This window comes from Stegastes partitus, unplaced genomic scaffold (genome assembly GCF_000690725.1).
Source record: "Stegastes partitus isolate 25-593 unplaced genomic scaffold, Stegastes_partitus-1.0.2 Scaffold170, whole genome shotgun sequence".
In the NCBI taxonomy this organism is placed as follows: Eukaryota; Metazoa; Chordata; class Actinopteri; family Pomacentridae; genus Stegastes; species Stegastes partitus.
The window spans coordinates 449,216-473,505 of NW_007577901.1; the positions used below are offsets into that span (position 1 = coordinate 449,216).

Here is a 24,290-nt window from a genome sequence, read left to right on the forward strand (position 1 = left end):
CACCTTGCAGCCCAATAAATAATCAGCAAAATTCATTGTATGATTTATAGCATTGCAACATCGTTATACTCTCTTAGAATTAGAATAACCTCAAAGAACTGCAATACTTCAACGTGTATATAAGATAATTTTTGGGAAAACTGGGATTTTTTTGTCAGATTTGTGTGCAAGTCACTCTTGACAGCAACTGATGATTATTTGTACTCATTAAAACTCACTTGTTCAGTGTTTATCCCCCTCAGATTTAACTTGTTGAAACAGACCTCCGACAGCAAATCAATGATCGACCGTTAGCTCACTGCGGCTATTTGAAAAACCGCCCACAAAGAATATTCAAAAGCTCAAGTAAACTTTTTGAACTTGACCTTTTGCTCGCCTACATTATGTGAAAGCTGTTTGTGCACAAAACACATAAGCTGCCAGTGACACCTGCAGCTCCACAGAAAAAAAGTCAGAGTGCGACATTTAAATGCACATAGATAAGACTGAAACAGTGAAATCAGTGTTGCAGCTCCAGTATTATTAGTTTTGCAAACCACCAGATGTCACTGTGCTGCTGAGTTTGAGCTTCATCAGGATTCATCCGTCCATCACTAGTTCTTCTTCTTTTACCCACAGATGTAATGACGTGCCTCGGCCACTGACTCACACAGAGATGTGACATTTTCCTCTTTTTCAGGCTTAAGCTGAATCTGAATCAGCCTTTTGCTCAGAAAAGGCTGGATAGGAGATGACTTCAGAAAACTGTTTCATGCATGAATTATCAGAAAACTGAGTGATTGTTCAAGTGTTTTAGTTCTTCCAAAAAGACATGTCCAATTGGATTTTTAATATTATTTCCAGTTACACCCGACAAGCCACTATGTTCACTGTGCATCAAAGGTTAAATGCTCTTTAAGGCAAAATAGTACAGGTAAATAGGGTAGAAACTTTAATAACTTAAATTAGGATGATATTTTTTGTATTCCAGGTTTTCTGAAAGCTTCATGGTTAAGTATGCAAATGTAGGATTATCTCATTTAAAATGTACAAATTTGAATGAATTTCCAGAACTGAAATCTGATAAACTCAGGTTCAAAATCATGCTTCCATACAAACTGTCATTCAGGCCCTTGTAATGCTCCAATGATGACTGGATTACAGAATTCACCAATCAGGGATATGAGGGTATAGTCCCACACAGAAAAGAGGTTACAGACATTTATCCAATTAGTGGCAAAGTGCTGACTAATGGCCGTGAAACCACGTCGCCCAGTAATGCCTGCTGGTCAAAGTGACCTTGATAATGTTGGTGAAACCTGGAAAAGAGGAGCTCATTTTATAATACAGACAGGGTGACAGAACCGATCATTAGAAACTAAGTACAAAGAGAGAGAACAAAGCAAAAACCTCCTGTTTCTTCAAATTCAGAGCCAGTAAGACTGCAGAAGTATGCTGCATCAGAGCTGTCCTCAGGGCAAGAAATGAAAAGGATGGAGGGCATCAACTACAAATAGTGAAACCAGACCAGAGCCAGAGGACAAGAAACAGCAGCACATTGTGATTAGGATAAGAAAAACAGCACTGAAATACTGTTGCAGCAGTTCTAGTGACCTCATGGTTCTCAGCTAATGTTGAATGGTGGGATGCAGCCGACTACAAAATAGAGACACCCCAGGGCTGCAACACATGCTTAGGACGATGCAAAGTCTTTCAAAATAACTCCACCAGACAAATCAGAATATTACACAGCTTAGAAGTTACACGCAAACAGAGTTGAAACAAACTGGAGTCAACTTTTCCTCTGCATGGTAGAGCTCAGTGAACAGGACACAAATGATAGATGCATAGATATCTCCTGGCTCACACTCTCTCAGATGCATGAACCAAAAATCGTGTCTCTACACAAGTTATGGACCAGAAGTTAAATGCAACCAACTGGCCTCGAAACATAGAATATATTTAATGAACAAAAACCCAACTGAAGTTACATGTTTGCAATTAAAATATTTAAATTGCGTATTATTGAATGATTCAGGAGCTCTGAATGTTTCCACACTGAGGAAGATAGGACACAAAACAACCTCAAAAATGGTACTGACCCAGAAATACTCCTTTTGACAGCGCTGTATGTGGGCAACACTCTACAAATACTTGAATTACTCTTGGAGATGTTATCTAACGAGAAAAAAAGATTGGGTAGGAAATTAGATCCAGCAGAAACAAGAGGTGACACCAGGCTGTACCAAAAGAACCTCTGTGAGCACTACAAGAGCTACACTGCAATAGCAAAAACACAAGGAAATAAGTAGTTTGTGATGGCAGACAGAGGGGGGAATGTTGGAAAAAGAAGGAACCTTCAGGGAATGTAGCTGGGATTGATATTTATGCTGTGTCAGCAATTCACAAAGAAGAAAATATTGTATTTTACAGGCAACTGCAGTCAGAGTTAAGTTGATTACTGTGGCAACACTATGCAAATACAGCATATTACTAGAAAGTCTATTTTTGTTTGTGAATCCAAAGTCAAATTGGGATGGATTTGTTTTTTTAAATTGGATCTGAGTTGGTGCAACATTCATAGAAGACAAAACAGAGGCTTGAAGCAATTAAAACATCACTGAACTGACAATTATCTTCACATATTACACACATAAAATGCTGTTTTTTTGTCTTTTTGCCATTCTGTTGTTTTTTCCTTTCCGAAATCTACTTCAAAAACAGTTTTTTTAATTTTTATTTGAAGTTTCGCACCTCATTTTTGACAGATGCTTCGGCGATGTTGTTAACCTGATATTCATGCCAATAAAAACATGTTTAATTGAACTGAACTGAAACTCAAAACTGCAAAAGTCTCATATTGAATCCCTGCAGACTGTAAATATTTCTATTATTTACTCTCTTAATTCTTTGGGCTGCTACTTTTTTTTTTTTTTTTTACTGAAATTTTCTACTTGTCAGTGTTTCACCAAAAACACTAGGTCAAATTCCTCGTACAGGAAAACCCACTTCTCAACAAAACTGACTCTGAAAAAGTGAGACATACTCACCATCTCTGCGTTAGATGCTCTCCCACTAAATTCTAATGATGCAAATGCAGAACAGACTTTATACCAAGCTGCCTTTCTCTCTCTCTCAGTGTCTCTTGGGGTAAGAAAATCCCTTGGAGAGGAAAAATGTGAAGAAACCTCAGGGAGAGCAGGGATCCTTCTTCCAGGATGGACAGACATTCAGTGTTGAGTACAGGAAGGCAACATAGCAGATTTACAGTATAAACAGTGAAACGGACAAAACTCTAGAAGTTTATTAGATTATTATGATCCATGAGGGTAAGAAGTAAATCCCAGGATGAAAAATGACAGACTACACGAGCATACTTTTAACAGGACAGCATGAACACACACAGGTGGAACAGAAGGACAGAATCCACTGCAGGATCAAGACTTAGATGACCCTGAATAAGGCACCAGCAGCCAGAGAAGAGGCCTCAGCAGAGCCACTGTGTGGACTGGACTTGAGGTGTTTTGCCCATTAACACTAGATGAGAAAATGTTATTTAGAGCAGCTTTCTGAGTATGTTTCACGAGATCTGAGAGTGTTTGATGTGGTTGGTATCTAGCAGCAAAGTTGGACAAAAGAGAGCCTGACACTTTTTTTTTTCCTTCTGAGCCTGTTGTCACTTCAGGAGGTCGGCCTGGGGCGGTCTGTGTGGAGATGCTGCACAGATTACAAATGGGTAAAGCACAATAAGTTTATTGAGCTGTTTGTGCTGTTGACACTCCGAAATATTCTAAATGAACAAAGCAATCCTGAGAGTCTCTAAGCTGGGTGATATGACATCCAACAGGCTTAACTGAGGTGTCACAAATGATACAGATCTGTATAATCTGATGGTGCCACGGCAATGCAATTTAAAAGTTTTCTTTCACCTTAGCTTGGCAAAACAAGCCACAAAGCTGCTACACTTTTACAGATGCAGGAGTTGGATCATGAAGGTAAATGTTGAGATTAGTGGGCTTCAATAATTTCACATTAAAATTATACATCACAGGCACCCACTTGGGAGAACATTCTTTGATTAGATGAGACCAATTTGTACAGCTCAGATGGGTTCCAGCATGTTTGGCGTGACCCTGGTCAGGACTACAACAGTGAAGTCCTGACAGTGAAGCACACTGTGGATACACCAAAATACTAGCTGGCGAGATCACCACGTAACTGCGCAAACACAGAACCCAGCTGAAGCGTAAGAGAATAGTTTTGCTGGTGTTCGCTCAGAAATCAACATCACACAAGACAAAGACAAGTCCAGAGATCACATTCAACATCATCACTGGTACCAAGAAAGACAATGTGACTTTCTCTACTATATAACATAAATATACTCTTTATTTCTGTTTACATAATTTTAGAAGGCTAAACTTTACCAGCCTTGTAGAAGGAACATCTTGTCAGAAGGCAGGCCACGAATTCAATATCAAGACCAATGGAAACAAAACACTTTCATTTACAGATAAAACTCTTCACTGAACAGACCAACTCAGCTCTGCTTTGCTGTGACCAACAACCAATGGATCGCAGAGAAACCTGGGTCTGTTCTGAGATTAGAATAAAGTATTGGTCAGCTAATACTTGTCAGGCTAAAATGCTACTATACCAAACATCGCTCATATTTACATACATACATACATACATACATACATACATACATACATACATACATACATACATACATACATACAGTACATGCATACATTATCCACTCTGAATGCAATGAATCTTCACCAATCCTAAGCACCTGGCAAAAACAGATTAGCTACCCTGCCATAAACTTAACTAAGAAATGTGATATTTGTGGGCCTAAAATTGGTCACAAGTGGCTTTGATACAAACGTACTGTGAAGTCTCACTGTCATGTGCCTACAGTATTTGTTCTCGGTGTGTAAGAGTGGAAATGACGGACGGGTTATTTGACAGGATACTAAAAAAGCTGTGATCAAGAAGTTGAAGCATGTAGAAAAGACCGTTTTCAAGGCAGATATTTTGACCCCTTGCAGTTGAGGAGGCAAAGACGGAATCACCAGTGGCTCAGTTCAGTGCAACACTACGGCCAGGGTCCACAAGGATCCATGTGATGCGAGTTTCGTCGTCTCCGCAAGTGGGCAAGAACCTGTGTGCAACCTAAAACTTGTGTCTGTGAGAACACCACGCAGGGACTACGCTGCAAGGGCGACAGTGTGCATGCATGGAAGTAGACCCCTGCGGACTAGAGAAGCAGTAAAACAAGTCTGCATTCAGTCTGTCAACACTACAGTAGAATCAAGGCTTAAGTAATGAGGTTGAAGTAGCACAAACACAAGCAGGACCTTCCCTAAACCTTGATTATACTCCCTTGTAGACGTACACATGGACAGCTGTGGCCTAGTTGTTGCTATTGTGCTGCTTTGCCAGTCTGCTGGAGTCCACTTGGAGGACTCCCTTCCATGTGCAGTAGGTTGTCTACACAACGTGCACTTTACTACCCTTGTTGTGCAGTTGCCACATGGAGTCCACTAATTCTGGGCTACACAGGCTCTTAACGACGAAATGTATGCCATATAGACTCTTGTGGACCTTCACACACTTGCGGTTCTGTGAAGTAGAACAGCCATCATTACTACACCTGTGCTCTCCCGACTGTGACAAATCAAAATGTCCGTTGAGAAAAAAAATCCTGCCTGCCAGCAACATGTCTATGTGGAGAAAAGGGGCCCAGTAGAAGCAGCAGTGAACACAGGGCCAGTGTAGAGTCCTGGTCCATCGACAGGAACCTTGAAAGAAAATAAAATACGTTATATGTTGAATTTTATGACATAATTTTTTTACATGGCTACTTCTCACATCTACTTCTTCTCATTGTTCTGTTTCCTTTGAGGTGCTGGACTTTATATTACAGTGAAAAATGAGCCCACAGTGAGAAAAAATATGACAGGAACAAAAAACAAAAAACAGGAAAACCTCATCCAGAATAGTAATTTGGTTAAACTGGGCACCCCAACCTCCAATTATATATTGCTAAAGTTTTCTTTTCGTGGAAGGAGACTGTAGACAAGGGTGTGTATTAGTAGCTAGAGGGTTTATTCTGTGGAAACATAATTCAGTTGTTTCAGGACCTATCATAACAATATGGGCTGAATTTAAACCAAACATGAAGATATTTTCTAATTTGTTACGCCCTGAAGGGAGTGTTTGGGTCAGGTCCCACAATTAAAAACTTAACTCAAAACTATCTAATCTCGATCTAATGTGGAAGTTTCTATTTAATGGTGAGGTTTAGGGGCTCTTAAATGTGTTTGGGAAAGCAAATTAAGACAACATTGAGGGAGTGGAAATACACTCACAATGTATACAGTGTAATTTCTGTTTGAAAGCATGTGAATGTTTTGGTATTTCCTTTTGGAAATAATGATGTCAAATTAGCCTTTAGGGTCTATTTGCTGAACTGCATTATGCTGTTAAAGCAGGAATAATTCTCATCATATATACCTCTCCCAGAGCCTGCAGGGCAACTGTAGCTGCCATGGCCTTGGCGTGCTTCTTATTGGGACTCGCTGTCTGAGGCTGGTAGTCGACACCATTCACTGTGACCTGGAAACAACACGACGTATGGATGAGTGTTCAGTGTAAGCAAACCTCAAGCATATACCTAAAAAAAAAACCATTTTAGCTGTTTTGAAAACTGTGCCAAGTTCCCAATTACAAAATCATTCAGTCTAACTTCATTTATGTGCTCATCCACCATTTACTTTCTACCTGCTTGCTCTAAAACGTCTCAACCACGCGCAAAGCAGCCAAATGTTCTGCTGTTGGCTGCAGGAGTGAACACAAAAGTCTTCATGCACTCACTTGGGAGCAGGAAGTAGGCAAGATTGTGCTCATTTTTTAGCAAGATGAGTGGTAATCTAGTTCTACATAGCACCTGGATGAAAATCTTGTGGGGGCAAGAGGAGCTTTTGTTTCACTCCTTAAAGCTTTGGAGACATACAACACACAATAAAAATGGATACTGGATCGTTAAAGCAGCTGACTTTCTGTTCATAATGTCTATTTAATACACATTCATGTCCCCTTCAGAGTGAAACGTAATAACTAAGGTGAATGAGGCTTTAGCACCACCATCAGCTCAGTGCCCAACACACAGGTGTATGAATATTGCTGGCAGTGTTAGCAGGCTAACATAAATCGAGAAGAACATGTTAAATTACATATGTGCTTCATGTTGTCTTTGTGGATGCATTACCATATTGATGTTCGCGCTACTTTAAAGCAATGCGGTGTCTTAGTGCGGACTGTCAGAGAAGCTAGTAAAACTGTAGACTTCATCTTGTCAGAGGCAGAAAGCAAGTGAAAACAAATTCAAGCTTAAGAGAACATTTAAACTTGTAAAACATGTAAAAAAAAGGGTAAAGATTGACACACAGAATAAAATAGTCCCACCTTGAAAAGAAAATTCTTGCGGTGGTCGGGACCACTGTGATGAACCATGACGAAGTCTGGCTGCATTATCCGTCTCTTGTTACACAACTCAATGAGAGCAGATACCGGGTGCTTCCCTGCGCACAGATAAAAGGGCATAATAAGATGAAAGAGGCAAACAAACAATCCTCAGAGGCAGGGATAATCTGCCGAAGTTGAATTGATATAACGTGTTGAATATTCATACATTTTCACATTCACTTTGCCACCCAGCTCTTCACGGTGTTTAAGAAATGCTTTCATCAGAAAAGTACAATCTGTATATTTTTGATGTTGGTGCAGGAGAAGGCTGCATCTTTTTTTTGCTGTTCAAGGTGAGTCTTTTGCTACAAATGTTATCTGGGTCTGTTTCCAAAATATGAGAGCCGAGGAGTCTTAAAACGCATAAATAACGGTTAGCATGAGCTCACATCTGTGGATCAGTTATGGAAGGATTTGTACAAATTATTTCAGATATTTAGATTGACTTTGCTAATTTGTGATTTTACGAGGATCGACAGAAGTTACTATGAAGTTGAAGTTTCCTTCATTTCGCAAGATGTGTTGCAAAGAGACTAAACTCTCTAGGACCCTCTGGTTTTTGATTTACGAGTGCAGTTATATGTGCTACATTTTTTTAAAACGTTTTTTCATTATAAGCGCTTCCTACTTCCATCAGTCACAACCAAACTGTTGGTGCTTACGTGGAAACCACAATAAATCCTCGCCAGTGAATCTCAGGAAAACTCTTGTTGTTATTTATGAGAACTGCTCTGAGCTTGAGGACGAATGTCTCGCAATCATGTGAGCATGTGCACCAAAGTGGCTGACAGTCTACAGAAAAATTGATTTATAGGGGGCCTGTGTAAAATAGGGGGCAAAATGTAAAGGTACAAAGTGCCGGGCTGAAGGTGAACAGCATCATAATTTCTACAGGACAATATTCAGGTGTATTTTCATGCTGTGTATCTGTTACCCATTAGATCCTTGGTTACCACCAGCCCTCCTGTTTGCTTCTGTGGCTTCTCTCCTTCAGCAACTAGACCTGAAATAAAAAAAAATCTTCATTAGCATCACCCCTACCATTACTGCCATAATTTGAATCATTTGAACAGCACCCTCTCCCTAAAGACTAAAGGAATTCAGTGTGACAGTGTGATACTGATTGATTATTATGAACCGTTATTTGCAAAGTGTTAGCTGTTCAATTTTGTGTTTTCTTGTTAGACTTTGTAGGCGAGATGTTAAAGTGGTCCTGGGTTTAATGAAGAGAAATCGACAATGACAGTGACCTCCGCCATTTTTATTTAATTCTTGCATCTGCACCAATGTCCCAAGAGCCAAGGGGGAAGGCCTAGATCAACTATGATGACAGGGATAGACTGATGTGCAGGTGGTTCACAGTGTGACTAGTCGACATGAAGGGCTACGTATCTGTTCCTTCCCTTGAGACCCCTCCACCATCATCTCCTTATAAAGCATGTTGTCAGGATTCATAATAAAATCTGTATCAGCAGGCAGCGGGTTCAGTTCTCTGCAGCCCCAGACCTTTGCGGTCGACCTTGAAGTCAATAACGATCGGTTCCACGGTGCCCTCGCGGTTCCTCCCAAGGCCCTCTCCTGTCTTCCAGCCCATCTTTCTCATCAGGAACTCCCCGACACCGCCCGATACTGGAGCTGCCCTGAGGAACTGGTCCTAATCAAGACCCAAACAGACACAGTGAGATATTAATGAGGAAGGAAATACATTCGACGTTAGACCTCAAGGATGCGTACAGTGTGTTTTTGTGAGTAACACTGAATATAAACTGAATTTGTGTCTGAGAAAACCCCACAGGTAACCGTTTATTTTGAAGAGCAAGCAGTTAAGTTATATTCAGTTTAGGATTTAGTTTAGGCTGCTGGGGATTGAACACACATTACTGCAATAGAGCGTGGCTGCTAATGCTAGCGCTAGCAGCCGAGGAGCCCAGAATTATTATTATTTTTATTCTATTTTGGGATAGTAATGTTGTCTTTTGAAATGGAGAAAAGGGAAGGGCCAAAAATTAGTCAATCAAGCTATGGCATTATCATCGGATAATTCTTGACCATCTTTCAAGCCCTGAGAAGTCAATTAAGGCCCAACAATTTAATGAAATAGAGGACATGCTGCAATTTCTTTGACCTTTTTTTTTCACTTTTTCAGGTAAAGAAATAAAAAGCTACATTGCATAAACAAGTGAAGAAAGACTGATGGTTAATTTGTGTTCCTGAAATGCTGTAATGCTGAGCCTGTGTCTCCCCCTTGTGGCCGTGGCAGGAATTACACAAACACTGTCCACACGTGTTTATGCCTCGATGTTGGTTGTGGGTTTTTCCCACCACACTCCTCATTGCTGGAGCCTACTGTGTCTCTGTTGCTATGGTTGCTCCTCTCTTAATTGTTGGCTGATGTAAAATGCCTTGCTACTGGAGCAAAACTCTAATACGCTGCAAAACACTGAGAGATTTAGCAGCCACTGACAGGCTTTGTGTGAAGTTGAAGGTTCATTTACATGTCAAAGTCCTGCACTCTGGCTTTGATGTTGCTTTTCTTTATATTTTGTGTGTCATATTCATCATTCAATTGTTGTTTTTTTTCTTTTCCTCTTTCTTCATTTCTGTCCATGTGCCCCTCTCTGTTGGTGTGTATTATCAATCAACACCTAAAAAAATTAACAAAACACTAATGGAAATGTATGGCAGCTCTGTCTGTACAAACGAGTGGCATTAGCAGTGACAAGTACAGCACTGCACAGGGAGCAAAACTAATAATATGAATAACAATAAATAACAAAGCATTCCAGGTCATTAAAAGGTGTAGAGTTGTCTGCATCTTTATAGTACACATGTTCATGGTCTTTTTCGCAGCATCTGTCGCAGTGATTTCATGTGTCTCACCTTCTTCAGCCATGCTTGAGGTCCACTGGTTGACAGCTCCTCAGAACTGAGGACCTGCGCCCCAGTCGAACCAGTGAAGAGACCAGGAACGGTGTTGGACTGAGCCCACGCATCGACCTATCATGAAACATTTCCATGACAGTGTGTCGCATTATTGTCATAATTAGTCAGCAGTAGTTCACAAGTCAACAGATCCTCTTGTTTGAAAGCAGCATGTGAAGCAATAAGACAGAAAAATGAAAAATGAGCAGCTGTGTGGCCTGTAAGTGTTCCAGCTTTACATGAACCTCATCGCAATTTAACGAAAATAAAAAAATTAGTTTAAGTTGAAATCTATTCATGAAAAAAGCTGACCTAGCTGTCATTTTAGGTTAACATTTTAAAGCCTGTATAACATTATGTTCTTTTGTGTAATTTCAAATGAAACTACAACATTTTAAAATATATTATTATATGAAATACATACAATATTTTAGTGGTAGTAGTTTAAACCCTGCTAGTTCTTTGACCTACATTTACTATGACAACCAGTTTTACATGTCTCTCTCATGATAGCAACTTAATGTATGTTTATTTTACTATTCTGTTTAATAGTCACAATGCATAAAAATAAAAACATTGACATATTACATGGTATTGCAGGAATGTCACAGTAAGAAGAGAATGCCACTTTAAAAAAATATTTTGAATTAGCCTCACCTTGACGAGCTACAACATTCATCGTGGTCAGTAGTCTATTCACCCTCTGAACCTGAAATCGCTAAACTGCTAAAATTACAGCATCTATCAAAGCCAGAAATTGTAAAAACAAAAAGAATCGTCCAGTTTTCTACTCTCTGTCTGTCCTTTAACTAAGCACGTGCAACTTTCGGTTCCATCGGGTAAATTAACCAAATTTCAGTTTTGACAGGAGCAAAAATCGTCCAGAAACGGATCGGAGTTTAGAGGGGTAATATTATATATATTAGTTTAGCATTCACAAGAGCCACTATTTGTTATTAAGTACTTTCACAAATAATATATAAGTGTACTTCAGTGATATGTTTGATGTACACTTTTAATGGAGTTTCTCCACAGCGTTTTTTGATACTTTTACTAGAGCAAATGATCTGAATAGTGTCTTCATCATTGCTGCATCGTGACTATATACCCTGAAAACTATGACATTCCCAGCTTGAACTGTGCGTTACAGTCGTCCTCGAATGTATTCATACCCTCCCAATAAAGAAGGGGAAAAAAAGCTGTCACTGAAATAAGTTGAAATTGAAAAAAGTAATAATAAATAAAAATGTAATGAACATCATGACATTGCTTTTGAATTGTGGTTCAACAGAAATATAAAAAAAACACACACACAAGCAAACAAGCATGATGGAACCCTTAAACTAATATTGTGTTGAACAAACCTTTAAACCAGTCACTGCCATCAAGTGTTTTCTGTAACTCTCAATCAGACTTCTGCACCTGTTGACAGGCATTATGATTTCACTGCTCATCAGCAAAGTGCTCTAATTTGTCCAAGACAGATTTTTTTTTTTAATTATTCTTTTCAACCACAATTCAAAAGCAATGCTTATTTCACTAAATTATAATTTAGCAATTTTTTATTTATTATTACTTTTTACAGTTCCTAGTTATTTGAGTGACTATTGTGAGTTTTGCCTTTTCTTTAATGGAAGGGTCTGAATACATTTGAGGATGACTGTATGTGTTTGTGTTATGTGCTGATGAGCTTAGCACACTGTGAAAAACATAGCTCTTCCAAACATCAGGCTATCATCTGGCCAATAATCTTGAGCGTCTTACCTGTTCTTGTGCCCGGCTGAGCATGCAGATGGCACTGATGTCATAGGGGTTCTCGGCCAATCGCCTCTGAGCTTTGATCCTCTCAGTCACAGCCTGAGTGATATCTACCGGCTGCAGAGACAGTGCAGAAGAGACAGCGTAATCTGAACATTTCAACTTTGAAAGCTGCAAAGCAAAGAGCCTCAGTAGTACATGAGCTTCTGTACATTCAGGGTCAAACTCAGAAAAGTTCACAAAATTAGGAAAGCCGGGACAACACTCTTTTGTCAGTGATGTACAGTAAACTACACCTGGTTTATATCATTGAAAAGTTTAAACATCAGAAATCCTGTCCACTGTATACACATTTTTTTGATTTTACATTTAAAGTTAACAACCAAAGGCAACGTTCTTTAATTTATTTTATATTTTATGTCTGCCTTTGTTTCTGACAGATCACTTGTGTCATATGCTAAATGTTTTTTTTGTGTTGCCTCCTACTAAAATAAAGCATGTTCTATTAGATTCAGATCAGGGGGATTACCTGGTGTGGTCCATAGACTGCATAAAAGATGGACGTAGCTACCGTGACGTCACCTGTTGGTTTCTGCACTGAGAAAATGAAGCCAGGGTTTTGCTACTTCCTGGTTGACATCTTGGATTTTTGGAGCCAGTGACGCAAAAATCGTTGGAGGGGGGCGGAGCCATAGGAGCAGCGATTGGTCAGACGGATTGAGAGGCGGGCCCTCTCTATCCGCCCACATTTACCGCCTTCTGCTCGCTTCATCTATATGGTCGCTGCCGACTGTCAATCAAGCCAGCCACGCCCCTTGCCCCGCAAAATGTTGAAGATTTTTTAAAAATTCAGTATTGATTTATTTTCAGATGGGCCACCTGACCTCTGGACTTGACCATGAAAACTAATTTTAAAAAAATCCTGAGCTGTAGGAATGCGGTATTTTGTGATCTGTGATCACTTCTTTTCCAATTCATTTCTATGGGAGCCAGGGCTTTTTGGAGCCAGGACTAGCGGACGTAGTGATATTGCAGGTTTTTGACACTTCCGGGTTGGCTTCATTTTTCAGGGCTGGTTGCTACGTCCATCTTTTATACAGTCTATGGTGTGGTCACAGTTTTCACTTCTTTTATTATTTAAAAACTCCTGTTTACTGTTTACTTGATGTTTTTCTCTTCAGTGTGACTGTCTATCAGGCCCTAGATTCCACAGCACATTAGTGGCCAAACATATTTTGCTATAGTTTTAGGATCAGGAGTAAAATAAGCTCATCGACTATCTAAACCAAAAATCAAACCATTTTACAGCTCTGACATCGAAAACAATTTTTAAAAACACACAACTTTAACAGCCCAGTTCTCACCTGTACTAGTGGGTCAGGGAAGACTTTGTCACTGTCCGTGCTAAACGCAGGCTGTTCTGCAGCTTCCGGTTGCCCGACTCCTTCTGCCGTGTCTCCTGATGAGGTGGCCGTCGTCATGGGAACGCTTGTCACGGCCTTTCTGGAGGAAACTGCAGCTTTGTCTGTTGTTTTGTCAATTGGAACCCATTCTCCATAGGCACCCAGTCCTTCTCCCTCCTAGAGAGAGGAACACAGAACATCAGTATGGTAAAAGGGCTCCTCAAGACATGTTTAAAGAAATTGGGAAAAAAAAACAAACTCTCATTTACTGTCTGGTGAGACATTTATCTCCATTATTGGAAAAACTGTTCATTTTGATTCCTTTTTTTTTTTTTTTAATCATTTGTGGGGATGAATCCTTTGGTTACATGTAGTGTCCACTCAGAGTACTGCACTGTAAATATTTGACCAAAGCAGGAGTATGTTTGCTTAGGTTAACATTTGTCAGCTGTCTGATTTTTTTATTATTACTATTTTTTTATATATATATTTTGGGCTTTTTGGCTTCATTAGATAGGACAGAGAGAGAGACAGGAAAGTGGGGGGAGAAGAATGGGGGAAGGACCTGCAGCAAAGGGTCACGAGCGGGAGTCGAACCCATGACCGCTGCGTTGGGGACTGGAGCCCCTATACATGGGACGCCAGCTCAACCAGGTGAGCTACAGCGGCGCCCCAGCTGTCTGATTTTTAAACTAAACTTTGAAATAGAGTTATAAAATCCATATCTCCTGCACTTCGATTCCGACCTTCTTACGATGTTGTGATCCTGAAGACACAGGAAACTCCTTGGCCATTCCTGCATCACTACGCACTGCTGGACGAACAGTCGTATTCTGAAAAGACAAAAAGAACACTGAGCCCTCTGAGGACATACGACCTATGTACTGCTTTACCATACTGCAGCATTTACATAACCTACTGTCTCTTCTAGGCAGGAGTTACTACATATTCCCACATCATTTACAACATTAGAAACTTCCTTTTTATAGTCAACTCATTTAAGACAAAGTGTTACGTTGATGCTGAAGCTGATGACTTTTGGTTCTCGAAGAGCAGATCCTCCAAAGGGCTTCCCATCATCCTCTTCATCTGAAACATGAGGCAGCGCCACAGGCAGCTCTCCTGTACTGTCCACAATCATCTTGCATTTCTACAAACACACACACAGACAGTACATCACTAGTCTGTGTAGGTTCTCAGTCATCCTGGTGCTGGTAATCTTATGAGTTTTAGTAAAAAAAACAGCAACTGGACTTTAATTTTAGGTTCTTGGAAACGTTTCTCCTCTTATCCACGAGATTTCTTCAGTTCTAGCTGACTGCTGAGGAGTCACAGGTATTTATTTTTAGCTGTTTTATTCTCAGGTTGGGTGTTTTTAGTTCTCTCTGATCTTTTAACATGCATTTCCTGCTCTTATCAGCATTTTTGTGCTTAAATCATGAAATGTTTACTTCTTCAGTGAGCAGAATTCTCGTCTTTGCTGTTCTTTTTTCTATTTTTAAAAACTACTACAGCAATAATGGTTAAAAATGACATGAAAACGCATCGTTTTTAATCAAACACTACATGTATTACCATTACAGAGTTAACTGAATAGTGGTCTGTTTTCTCTCCAGCATGCGTTATGCAATCTGTGCACCCTTACATCAGTAAACTCCTTAATGCTGATGCTGTTGGCCTGCTTTGCTACTTTCCTCTTCACTTCCTCCAGAGCAGCAATGCTGGCTTGTGCAGGGACAGGAGGCGGCTTGTTAGTAATGGAAGGCAGTGGGAGCAGAGAAGACAGAGTGCCCATGTTTGACAAGGCTGCCGTCACGGTGGCTATAAAGGAAACAAGACAGAAGCAAATGAAAAAAAAACAAGCATCTCAACTGTTTATCTCAGAACATCACCTACATAGTAACTTTAAATAAACTATTTAAACAATAAGCCCAAAGGTTTATCATTTGCAGGTAATGATGGAGTTTATGTGCGGTTAATGATCTTCTAATAAATTAAAGAAATACACTTTACTCAGAGTAGGACAAATTACAGCCTAAATGAGCATAAAGCTGAATCAACAGCTCCCTAAATCAGCTCCAAGTGAAACTGAACAACATAACTAATCCTGAGGATGAAAAGCCCAGTTGTTCCATGGATGGACAACACAGCCTGGGTAGCAACAGAAATCATACCAGCAGTCATACTGGCCATTGCAGCATTCATGGCCATAGTTGGCAGTGCCAGGGGAAGCACTGTGGACCTCAGGCTGGCAGGGATGGGCATTCCAGCTTTGGCACACATAGCAGCAGCATTGGCTTTGGCAATTTCTAGCAACTGCTCTTTATCTGAGGAAACACACAGAAGAGAAACATAAACATCTGGAGTATTTATGCAACCAGCTTATTTACAGGCACACAAACTACATAAAATGCAGTTCTGAAACAGAAACGGCAATGAACACTACAAACAAAAGTCAGATTTTATTTTTAAAAATCTGGAGAGCGTATGGATAATGTACCACATTTTTACTGGTGAACTGAAAGAGATGTGAGACGAAAGACAAACTCAAGAAAAAGAGATGTTTCTTTTCACTACCACAGTTCCAGTTATTCTTTGCATGTGGACGCCAGAATGCAAGTGACAAACAGAACAAGCAGCACAACAGTCAGTGTGCGACATTCACATGAGTGACGTAATAGTGTCTGACCCAGTTCGCTGATGCGCTGAGGGCTGTTGTTCGAACTGCCGTGTTTCCTGGAGGGGGATCTGTTTTTGCGGAGGATGAGTACGGGGGAGTGGCTCGGCTCACGTTTCCAGCGATCTCTCTGGCTGTACGTGACCCTCCTCCGACTCCGAGACACCGACCGTGACCGTGACCTCCACGACTTCCGGCCTCCCGACCTAAACACACAACATCCATTTTTATGTATTTGTCATGAAGCAACTGCTAAACCACATCTGGATATTAAACTCCCCCACTGATTGGCAGTTCTTTCTGTTACTGCTCCTATTTCACACTTTGTTTACCGTTGTTTCAAACTCTGGTACACAGTTATCTCACCTTGACAGAGTTGTTTACGAATGATGCTGATGATTGAGGAATCATCCACTCAGCATCCCTGCTTATGTCAAGGTGATGGAACATTACGCCTTGTCAGTGATTCTGTTTCAGCTCTGACCAAACTCGGAAAAAAAGTCTCTATATTTAAGATGAGAACACTGAAAGCTTCTGAAATAAGACTTATGATGACATGCTCACATGTTAAAAAGCAGAATAAAAAGGAGAGAAGCTGGGAGGGATTGATTATTACTAATTTCTGCAGCCTACATCCATTGAATCAGACTTATGCAACATACAATTAACTCTATTGTAGCTTTCAGATGTACGTAGTTGCATAAGAACAAAAACATGCCAATATAGCTAGACAGAAGTATAAACTAAAAATGCCTCAAAATCATACTTAACTACAGCGTTTGAGTCAGTAGACGCTGATAGTTTCCACCACTGATACTATGTAGGAAACGCCTGTTATTTATGTCAGCCAACTTCATTTCTCAGCTCCCTGCTCTGTCCACTGAGACTCATTTACATTATTATTATTATAATGAACTAAAGCACTCTACCTTGAGCGTGACCTCTTCTTCAGTGAAGGGCTCCTGGATCTGGATCCCCTCCTGTAGCTCCGACCAGGTGACCTGGATCTCTTATGCTTCTTTGAAGACTTTCTTTCTTTGTTTCTCTGTGGAGACTTGGACTGTTTTCTTTTCTTCTTTGCTGCTGCTTTAAGACTGGCGGCAGAAGACTTTGGGCAATCTGAAGGTTTACACTGAAGGAAGCTGGGCTCAGTGATGTGTTCAGGTTCAGTGGAGGTGGACTGGTTTAGCGTGGACTGGGATGTGCCACAACCTGAAGCTTTAGCAGAACAGCACAACAAACATTACACACCTCAAAGAACAGGGCAAATTAAAGGTGACAAGTATCCTTTACTTCAAAATGAACAGCAACCCTGATAAAGCTCAAGTTTAGGTGGCTTTCCACTGCAGGAACTCAGGAGCAAGGAGGCAGGTTTCAGCCTTTTCTGCTTTCACTCTAGGATCCGACAGCGACGTTAACTCCAAGTACGCTTCAACAAATAGTAGCTACAGTTCTATGAGCATGTAGGAAACAAACATTGTTTTGTTTGCCTGTTTGGCTAATTTAACATTGCAGATTGTGATGTTAGAGAAAAGAAGGCTGCTACTTGACGAGGACAGGAAGCGGTGCTTGTTGTTGTGCTACTCTTGTACTAAAACAGCCCAAAAGTTCATGCAGTGGAAAATGGCCTTGTGTTGCTCTCAAATAACAAAAACGTTTAAGTCGTATTTGTCACATTTTTACCAGATAAGTGGATATCTGAACCTATAATGTGAACAGCCATAAAGGAATGAGACATGCAAGCGCACAGTCTAAACACACGACAAGACGAGAGTCCATATTAAGCTGGAGTTAATTGGGAAAATAGGCGGCAAATCTAAAGGATTTAAGTCAGTCATTAATGGTTTGTCCCAAAAAAATGTATTAAATGTTAAGATTCTTAAGAGATGGCTGTTGTTGAATTAGGGAAAGAGTTGAAGTTAAACCAAACTAAGGAAAATGAAAAAAAGATAAAAAGGATGTACCATGAGTTTCTGTTTTTGTCCTCATAGTCATGTGACTCAACCTCGGAGGTCATTTGTAAAACGTGTTCAACATATCTGTCCAGATGTTTCCTCAGTTTAATCCTTTTGATTACACCATTTTAATCTAATGTAATCCACCATGATACTGCTGTGAAAGTAAATGCCAGTGAGCAAAAATCAACTCTATTACCCTTTGGAAAATGCCCACTGTATATGACTCACTTTTAGTGATTGACTATTGTTTATGCCGCCAACTCGATTAACCCTCTGAACTCACACAGTTTGTGGGTGCTTTTGTCTCCTCATCACAGTTTTGCTCACTGTGGGCTCATTTTACACTGCAATAGAAATGGCTAGAGGCAGAGACTGCATAACAAATTTCTAACATGATAAATCATGTAATCACTAAACGTGATAAAGTTAGATGACATTACAAACTACTGTAAGAATACCAGCTGCAAACCAAGTCCTACCTAATGTTTCTGCTGTTTCTTCTTTTCTCTCTTGTGGTTTTTCACTCTGCTCAGGGCTCTGAGGCTCTCCTGTCCCACACTCAGTCAGCTCCTCTGCTCGGATGTTTCCTTGCGTGGAGCTGAGGCCCAGCTGAGGCAGCTGCAGACGCTCTGAGGGACACTGGTTGGACTGTATGGATTCATCCAAGTCGCCCCTCTTCTCCGAGGAGCTAACAGCATCAAAAAACATCAAAAAAAAGGACGACACAATCATGATAATAGCCTTATTTTTATGTAACATGAAAGCAACCAGTCTACTTTTTATCCACTATGTTTAAGGCATAGCATAAAGTGCTATTACAGTTGTTATGCGAGTCCCCCTGAGTCACAACCAGCTTCCCTTTCCACCAGATTAAAAGTCCATGAGACAGATACAGCCCTTTTTCTGTCACTGCTTCGTCTACAAGCCTTTAACAGAAACATTACATAATTAACAGCCCACTCATTTCAGTGAGTAAGAAGTCTATGTATTAGAGCATTAAAAAGCACCATCCATTCAAATAACTGCACTTTTTCTGGCAGCAAAGTGGCATCACATTAGTGTCACATCAACTGGATGTGGGTGGCATCGCCTTAAAAAGACAGAAGATTTAAAGTTTCCCAGTTGGCAAGTTGAGGTCAATATTTTAACATCCCACAGGAAACTAAGCACAAAGAGTGAGGACATGGAAAAAACTTCTGAAGTTCAGGCATCAAGACCAAAACAGTGTCACATTTCTCTCGAGAAGGTTTCTATTCGTACCTGGAGCGAGTCCTGTGGCACTGCGAACCGGATCGCGATCGAGTCCTTGACCTTCGGTGGTGGTGGTGTTTAGACCTGGAGTGAGAATTCCTCTTCACTGAGTCGGAATGCGAGTGAGAGTTGGAATGTGACGGTGAGCGACGACAACTCCTCCTGCCGTGTCTTTCCTCGTCTCCTCTTCCTTGGTTGGAGGTGTCCTGTTAGGGAGCAAGAAGGAAAGATTCTAAAACCACAGAACTGTATCTGCTCATGAAAAGTCAAATCCAAGATGAATATTTTTCTCCTGCTTGTATTGAAAGCAAAGATGCAGATTTGAATAAGGATGACTGCTGTTTGTCATCAAAACATTTGACAGTTGAGTTTCTACCTGTTTGGGGATTATATCAGGCAGCTCCTCTTGTCGTCGCAGCGATAAGCTTTGACCACATTTACTTTCCCTCTGCTTTGACACGAACGCCGAGTCAGAATCTGATGAGTTCTCGTCACCTTTCCTCCTTTTCTTCTTCTTCTTCTTCTTTCCTGTTGAGTGCTGCTTGTGGCATCTGGACTTACTCTCATGATCGGCACCTGGACAAACAGTTCATCAGCTCTGTGCAACGGTAACATGTTTATACAGCACCAAGTACACAGACATGCATAGAGGTAACATATAAGGTCCACTGCAGGAACTTGGGACAGGTGGAAGTTTACAGAAATGACTCCATAATCTAAGATAGCAATCACTAATCCCACAGCGGTACTGCTGTTATCACTGAAGTCAGATATATGAGGAGTTTCCTACCATGGATGATCAATAATTCACATTATAATGACGAACAGACTTACCTTGCTCCTTTTTCGCTTCTGTTGGTGTTCCTCTTCTATGAGGCAAAGATAAAACCTGAGTTAGGCACATTTGAAAAGTGGGAGTTAAAGGAGAATTCTGGTTTATTTCAACCTTTCATATTCCCCATTAATGTGACTGTTGTGACTCTAAGTGTGATACTAACTTTGCCCTCTTTCCCTGAATTTCAGAGATTCGGGGAAATGAGGAGTTGCACAAAACAGCTTGTGAACTGTGTTCAGTGGGGCAGTATAAAATTTGTTGTGTTGTCATATTAGACGACTTCTAACTGTTTAAGTTTTTACTGACTGTATGGAGAGCTGAGCATTTGAGCCGAACATTCTCAGTCCGTCTTCCACTTGATGTCTGGGTGACAACACTGATTATTAAAGCTGCAGATTCATCAGTTGGAGCTCCAAAGCTGGTACTCCTCTCTCTGGACACATCCATCCATCCATTATCTATAGACCGTTTAATCCTCATTAGGGTCACGGGGGGGCTGGAGCCTATCCCAGCCGACTTAGGGCGAAGGCAGGGGACACCCTGGACAGGTCGCCAGTCCATCGCAGGGCCACACTTAGAGACAGACAACCAAGCACACTCACATTCACACCTATGGACAATTTAGAATCACCAATTAACCTCAACATGTTTTTGGACTGTATGGGAGGAAGCCGGAGAACCCGGAGAGAACCCACGCTGCACGGGGAGAACATGCAAACTCCACGCAGAAAGATTCCGGTGCCCCCACCGGGACGCGAACCGGCAACCTTCTTGCTGCGAGGCAACAGTGCTACCAACTGCGCCACCCTGCAGGCCCTCTCTGGACACATGGAGGTTTTAAAGTCTGACATTAACAGGTTCCACCCTGTACAACAACAGTTTTCTTCTCAGTCAGCAGTGAACACAGAAACACAATCAGCTACCCGCGGTACGATATCTTTCAGGACATCCTGTCGTCTTTCTGGCTCTGTCCTGCAAGTCCTGAATTTGTTTTAGCTCCTCATCTGTGGACTTTGCTTAAAATAATTAGGCTGACAAATTAACTGAAATGACCCACTATCCTCCTCATCAGCATGCGAGCCACAGTTGCATTCAACTACTAAGTTTCCTCAAAGTCATGACCACAGTGAAAGTCAGCCTCAAAGATCTAAACAAACCAGTGTGAGCAGATGAATGTCAGCCAGCTTCCCTGCACACATTAGCTAATACATGTAGCACAATGTCCTTTCTATGTATCTAATTTCTATGCTTTCCTTCAGAAATGTTTAAAATGATTCATGATTCTTTTCTTGGAAAGCTGCAGGAAGCTCATGCTAATCCTTCCATTAAAGACGGTGTGTAAACATTTTTGTGCGACTCCTTGTTTCCTTGGATCTTTACAACAGAGTCGTAGAGTGCAAAGTCAGCAAGACGCAACAGCCACATAAATGGGAAATGCGACAGATTGAAATAGACTGAAATTCTACTTTAATAGTAAATGGCAGTTAGTCACAGGTTTGTTTTAGTTCACATCCTTGGTGTTATTTTTAGTTACGAGATTTCCTCTTCTTGACTTTTTCATGCTGTCCAGTCAAACACAACAAACAGAACAGCTCTTCTTCTTGTCACTGCCAGCAGGTCACCATGTTGTTTTCTGGTGTGCTTGTTTGGAACGTGTTTGCGTACACGTACCCCCGGTTGGTGTATTTACAGAAGCATGTGCAAATCCACTGTTTTGGGTTGACAGCTGTCCACAGAAACCATGACTTGGCCTTAAGGCTGATAAGGTTCAGGACGAGTAGGAATCTGATTACAAACACTTCCAACATGAAGACAACAAACCACATGAAGTGTATCTGCAATACTTCTCTGATTTTAGCATGTATGTATTTCAGCAGTGGCAGTAAATGTTGCCAGGACGAATAAAGTCATTGCAACCCTATTTGAGGGCTGCAGTTTTGTTGACTGCTTCAAATACGCCAAACAACAATCTGCAGGATTTACCACAATCACAAGGATGGAGTGGAATGAAGCTGAACAGAGACTAAAGCGATAACACAAAAACAAAGCAGGGCAAGTCTGACATGCGAGAAAATAATTGTTACTGTCGGAGATGGAAAAGACGATGCCACAAATGAGCCACTTTTGGGTCGAAGCAACACAAACTGTGTTCTGCCGTGTTCAAAGCAGGCGCTCTTACAAAGATAAAACACATATTAAACAACATATTATAAAGAAATGTGTGAAATATGTGCCCAAAATAACAAATCCTCATGAATGTAATTGTAATGCTGCTACATTATGATTGGAATCCATCCATCCATCCATTTTCTATACACCGCTTAATCCTCATTAGGGTCGCGGGGGGGCTGGAGCCTATCCCAGCCGACTTAGGGCGAAGGCAGGGGACACCCTGGACAGGTCGCCAGTCCATCGCAGGGCCACACTTAGAGACAAACAACCAAGCACACTCACATTCACACCTATGGACAATTTAGAATCACCAATTAACCTCAACATGTTTTTGGACTGTGTGGGAGGAAGCCGGAGAACCCGGAGAGAACCCACGCTGCACGGGGAGAACATGCAAACTCCACGCAGAAAGATTCCGGTGCCCTCACTGGGACGCGAACCGGCAACCTGCGAGGCAACAGTGCTACCAACTGCGCCACCTTGCAGCCCTGATTGGAATCCATCTCTGTTAAAACTACACAGCAAAATACTGTTTTCCTTGTGGGATGGGAGACGACATAAAATCAGTGGAACTCTGCTGTGGGTGTTTTATGATGCTATGATGGGGGTTATTATGGGATTGAGAAAGCTTCACCTGGTCTGATGTCTGCTTCCTCTGTCCACTTCAGCTCCAGACTCTGAGCTGCTCTCCTTGTCTCGATTCCTCTTTTTCTTCTTACTTTTGTGCTTTTTGTGCTTCTTGTGCTTCTTTTGTGAGCCGCTGCTTCTGAAGTCTTCGTGTTTGTCTGAAGTGCTTTTTTCTGCTGAATCCATTTCTCCAGCAGCCACTGCTTCAGCAGCACTGATGGACACAGACACAGAAACATTCATTATCACTGTTGGTCCAACACAGTAAACCTGCTACTGGACCTCTTAATGGTCAGTAACATCCAGAAAATATGTTTAACACTGATGCATGTTCCAGATCTAAGAGGACTCTGGCTTCTTCTAAACGAAACTAAACGGAAAAATTCAAATATCTTATCTTAAAAACAGCCTCCTGACTTCTACATGAAATACAGAAGAACAGTTTTACAATTAACGAACTATTTCCAGCTGTTTCCTTCTTCCGGCGCTGTGTTTCCAGCCCTCTAAGTCCCCCTAATGTCCTCACTACAAGTTGTCCTGTTACATTCAATGAATAAATAAGCAGCTAACGTTAGCTTGTTGGTAAATAAAGCTCCGCAGCGGCTCACAGATTCTGTTTGTTCGTTTCTGTTTTAAAATCCTGCGAACTGTGAGCAACTACAGCAAGGACAAACACAAAACACGACATACTCTTTGTCTTCATTCTGGTCTTCAATCTCTCTGATTTTATTCAATATAAAATCTTGGAAAATTTGCTCTATATTGGCCGCCATGTTTTTGAGTGCATCTCCTTTAAAGTCCGGGTAGGAACTGCTTACCAGCTGTGGGTTCCGGGTATCAGTCCTTCTATTGGTTAAACACATTAGACGCCATATTGGTTCACTGCTGCCCTCTGCTGTTTGCTGGTTTCTAATTCTTCACACGTCGTCTTAAAATCTAATATTGTACAGATAAAAAAATAATAATGAATAAATAAAATCTGTCTCCGTGTTGATGAAGGTGAACAGAGTAAAAATGTTTTCTCTGCATGCTCCCAGGTCTTTGTACAACGTCTTGGTTTGGTGGAAGTACTTCTTGCCTTCAAACTTAATACTGAATTTATTTTGCCACACATACATTTTCCACATACGGCAGAAAAGACAGAGTTCTGTAGGATTATTCTATCTTAAATC

General features: G+C 41.0%; 1 protein-coding gene across 1 annotated transcript; it reads right to left on the minus strand.

The window, feature by feature from the left end:
* Positions 1 to 4,343: 4,343 nt before the first annotated feature.
* On the minus strand, positions 4,344 to 23,899 carry sonb (SON DNA and RNA binding protein b). Its single transcript, XM_008279793.1, has 20 exons — positions 23,809 to 23,899; positions 23,126 to 23,332; positions 20,319 to 20,353; positions 19,861 to 20,060; positions 19,494 to 19,690; positions 18,713 to 18,921; positions 17,205 to 17,493; positions 16,288 to 16,481; positions 15,773 to 15,925; positions 15,244 to 15,419; positions 14,614 to 14,748; positions 14,345 to 14,431; positions 13,560 to 13,775; positions 12,202 to 12,312; positions 10,396 to 10,512; positions 9,022 to 9,169; positions 8,450 to 8,518; positions 7,456 to 7,571; positions 6,505 to 6,606; positions 4,344 to 5,789 (listed from the first exon to the last, which is right to left on the minus strand). The coding sequence occupies exons 1-20, from the start codon at positions 23,889 to 23,891 to the stop codon at positions 5,712 to 5,714; spliced, it is 2,922 nt and encodes a 973-aa protein (XP_008278015.1). The 5' UTR covers positions 23,892 to 23,899; the 3' UTR covers positions 4,344 to 5,711.
* Positions 23,900 to 24,290: the final 391 nt, after the last annotated feature.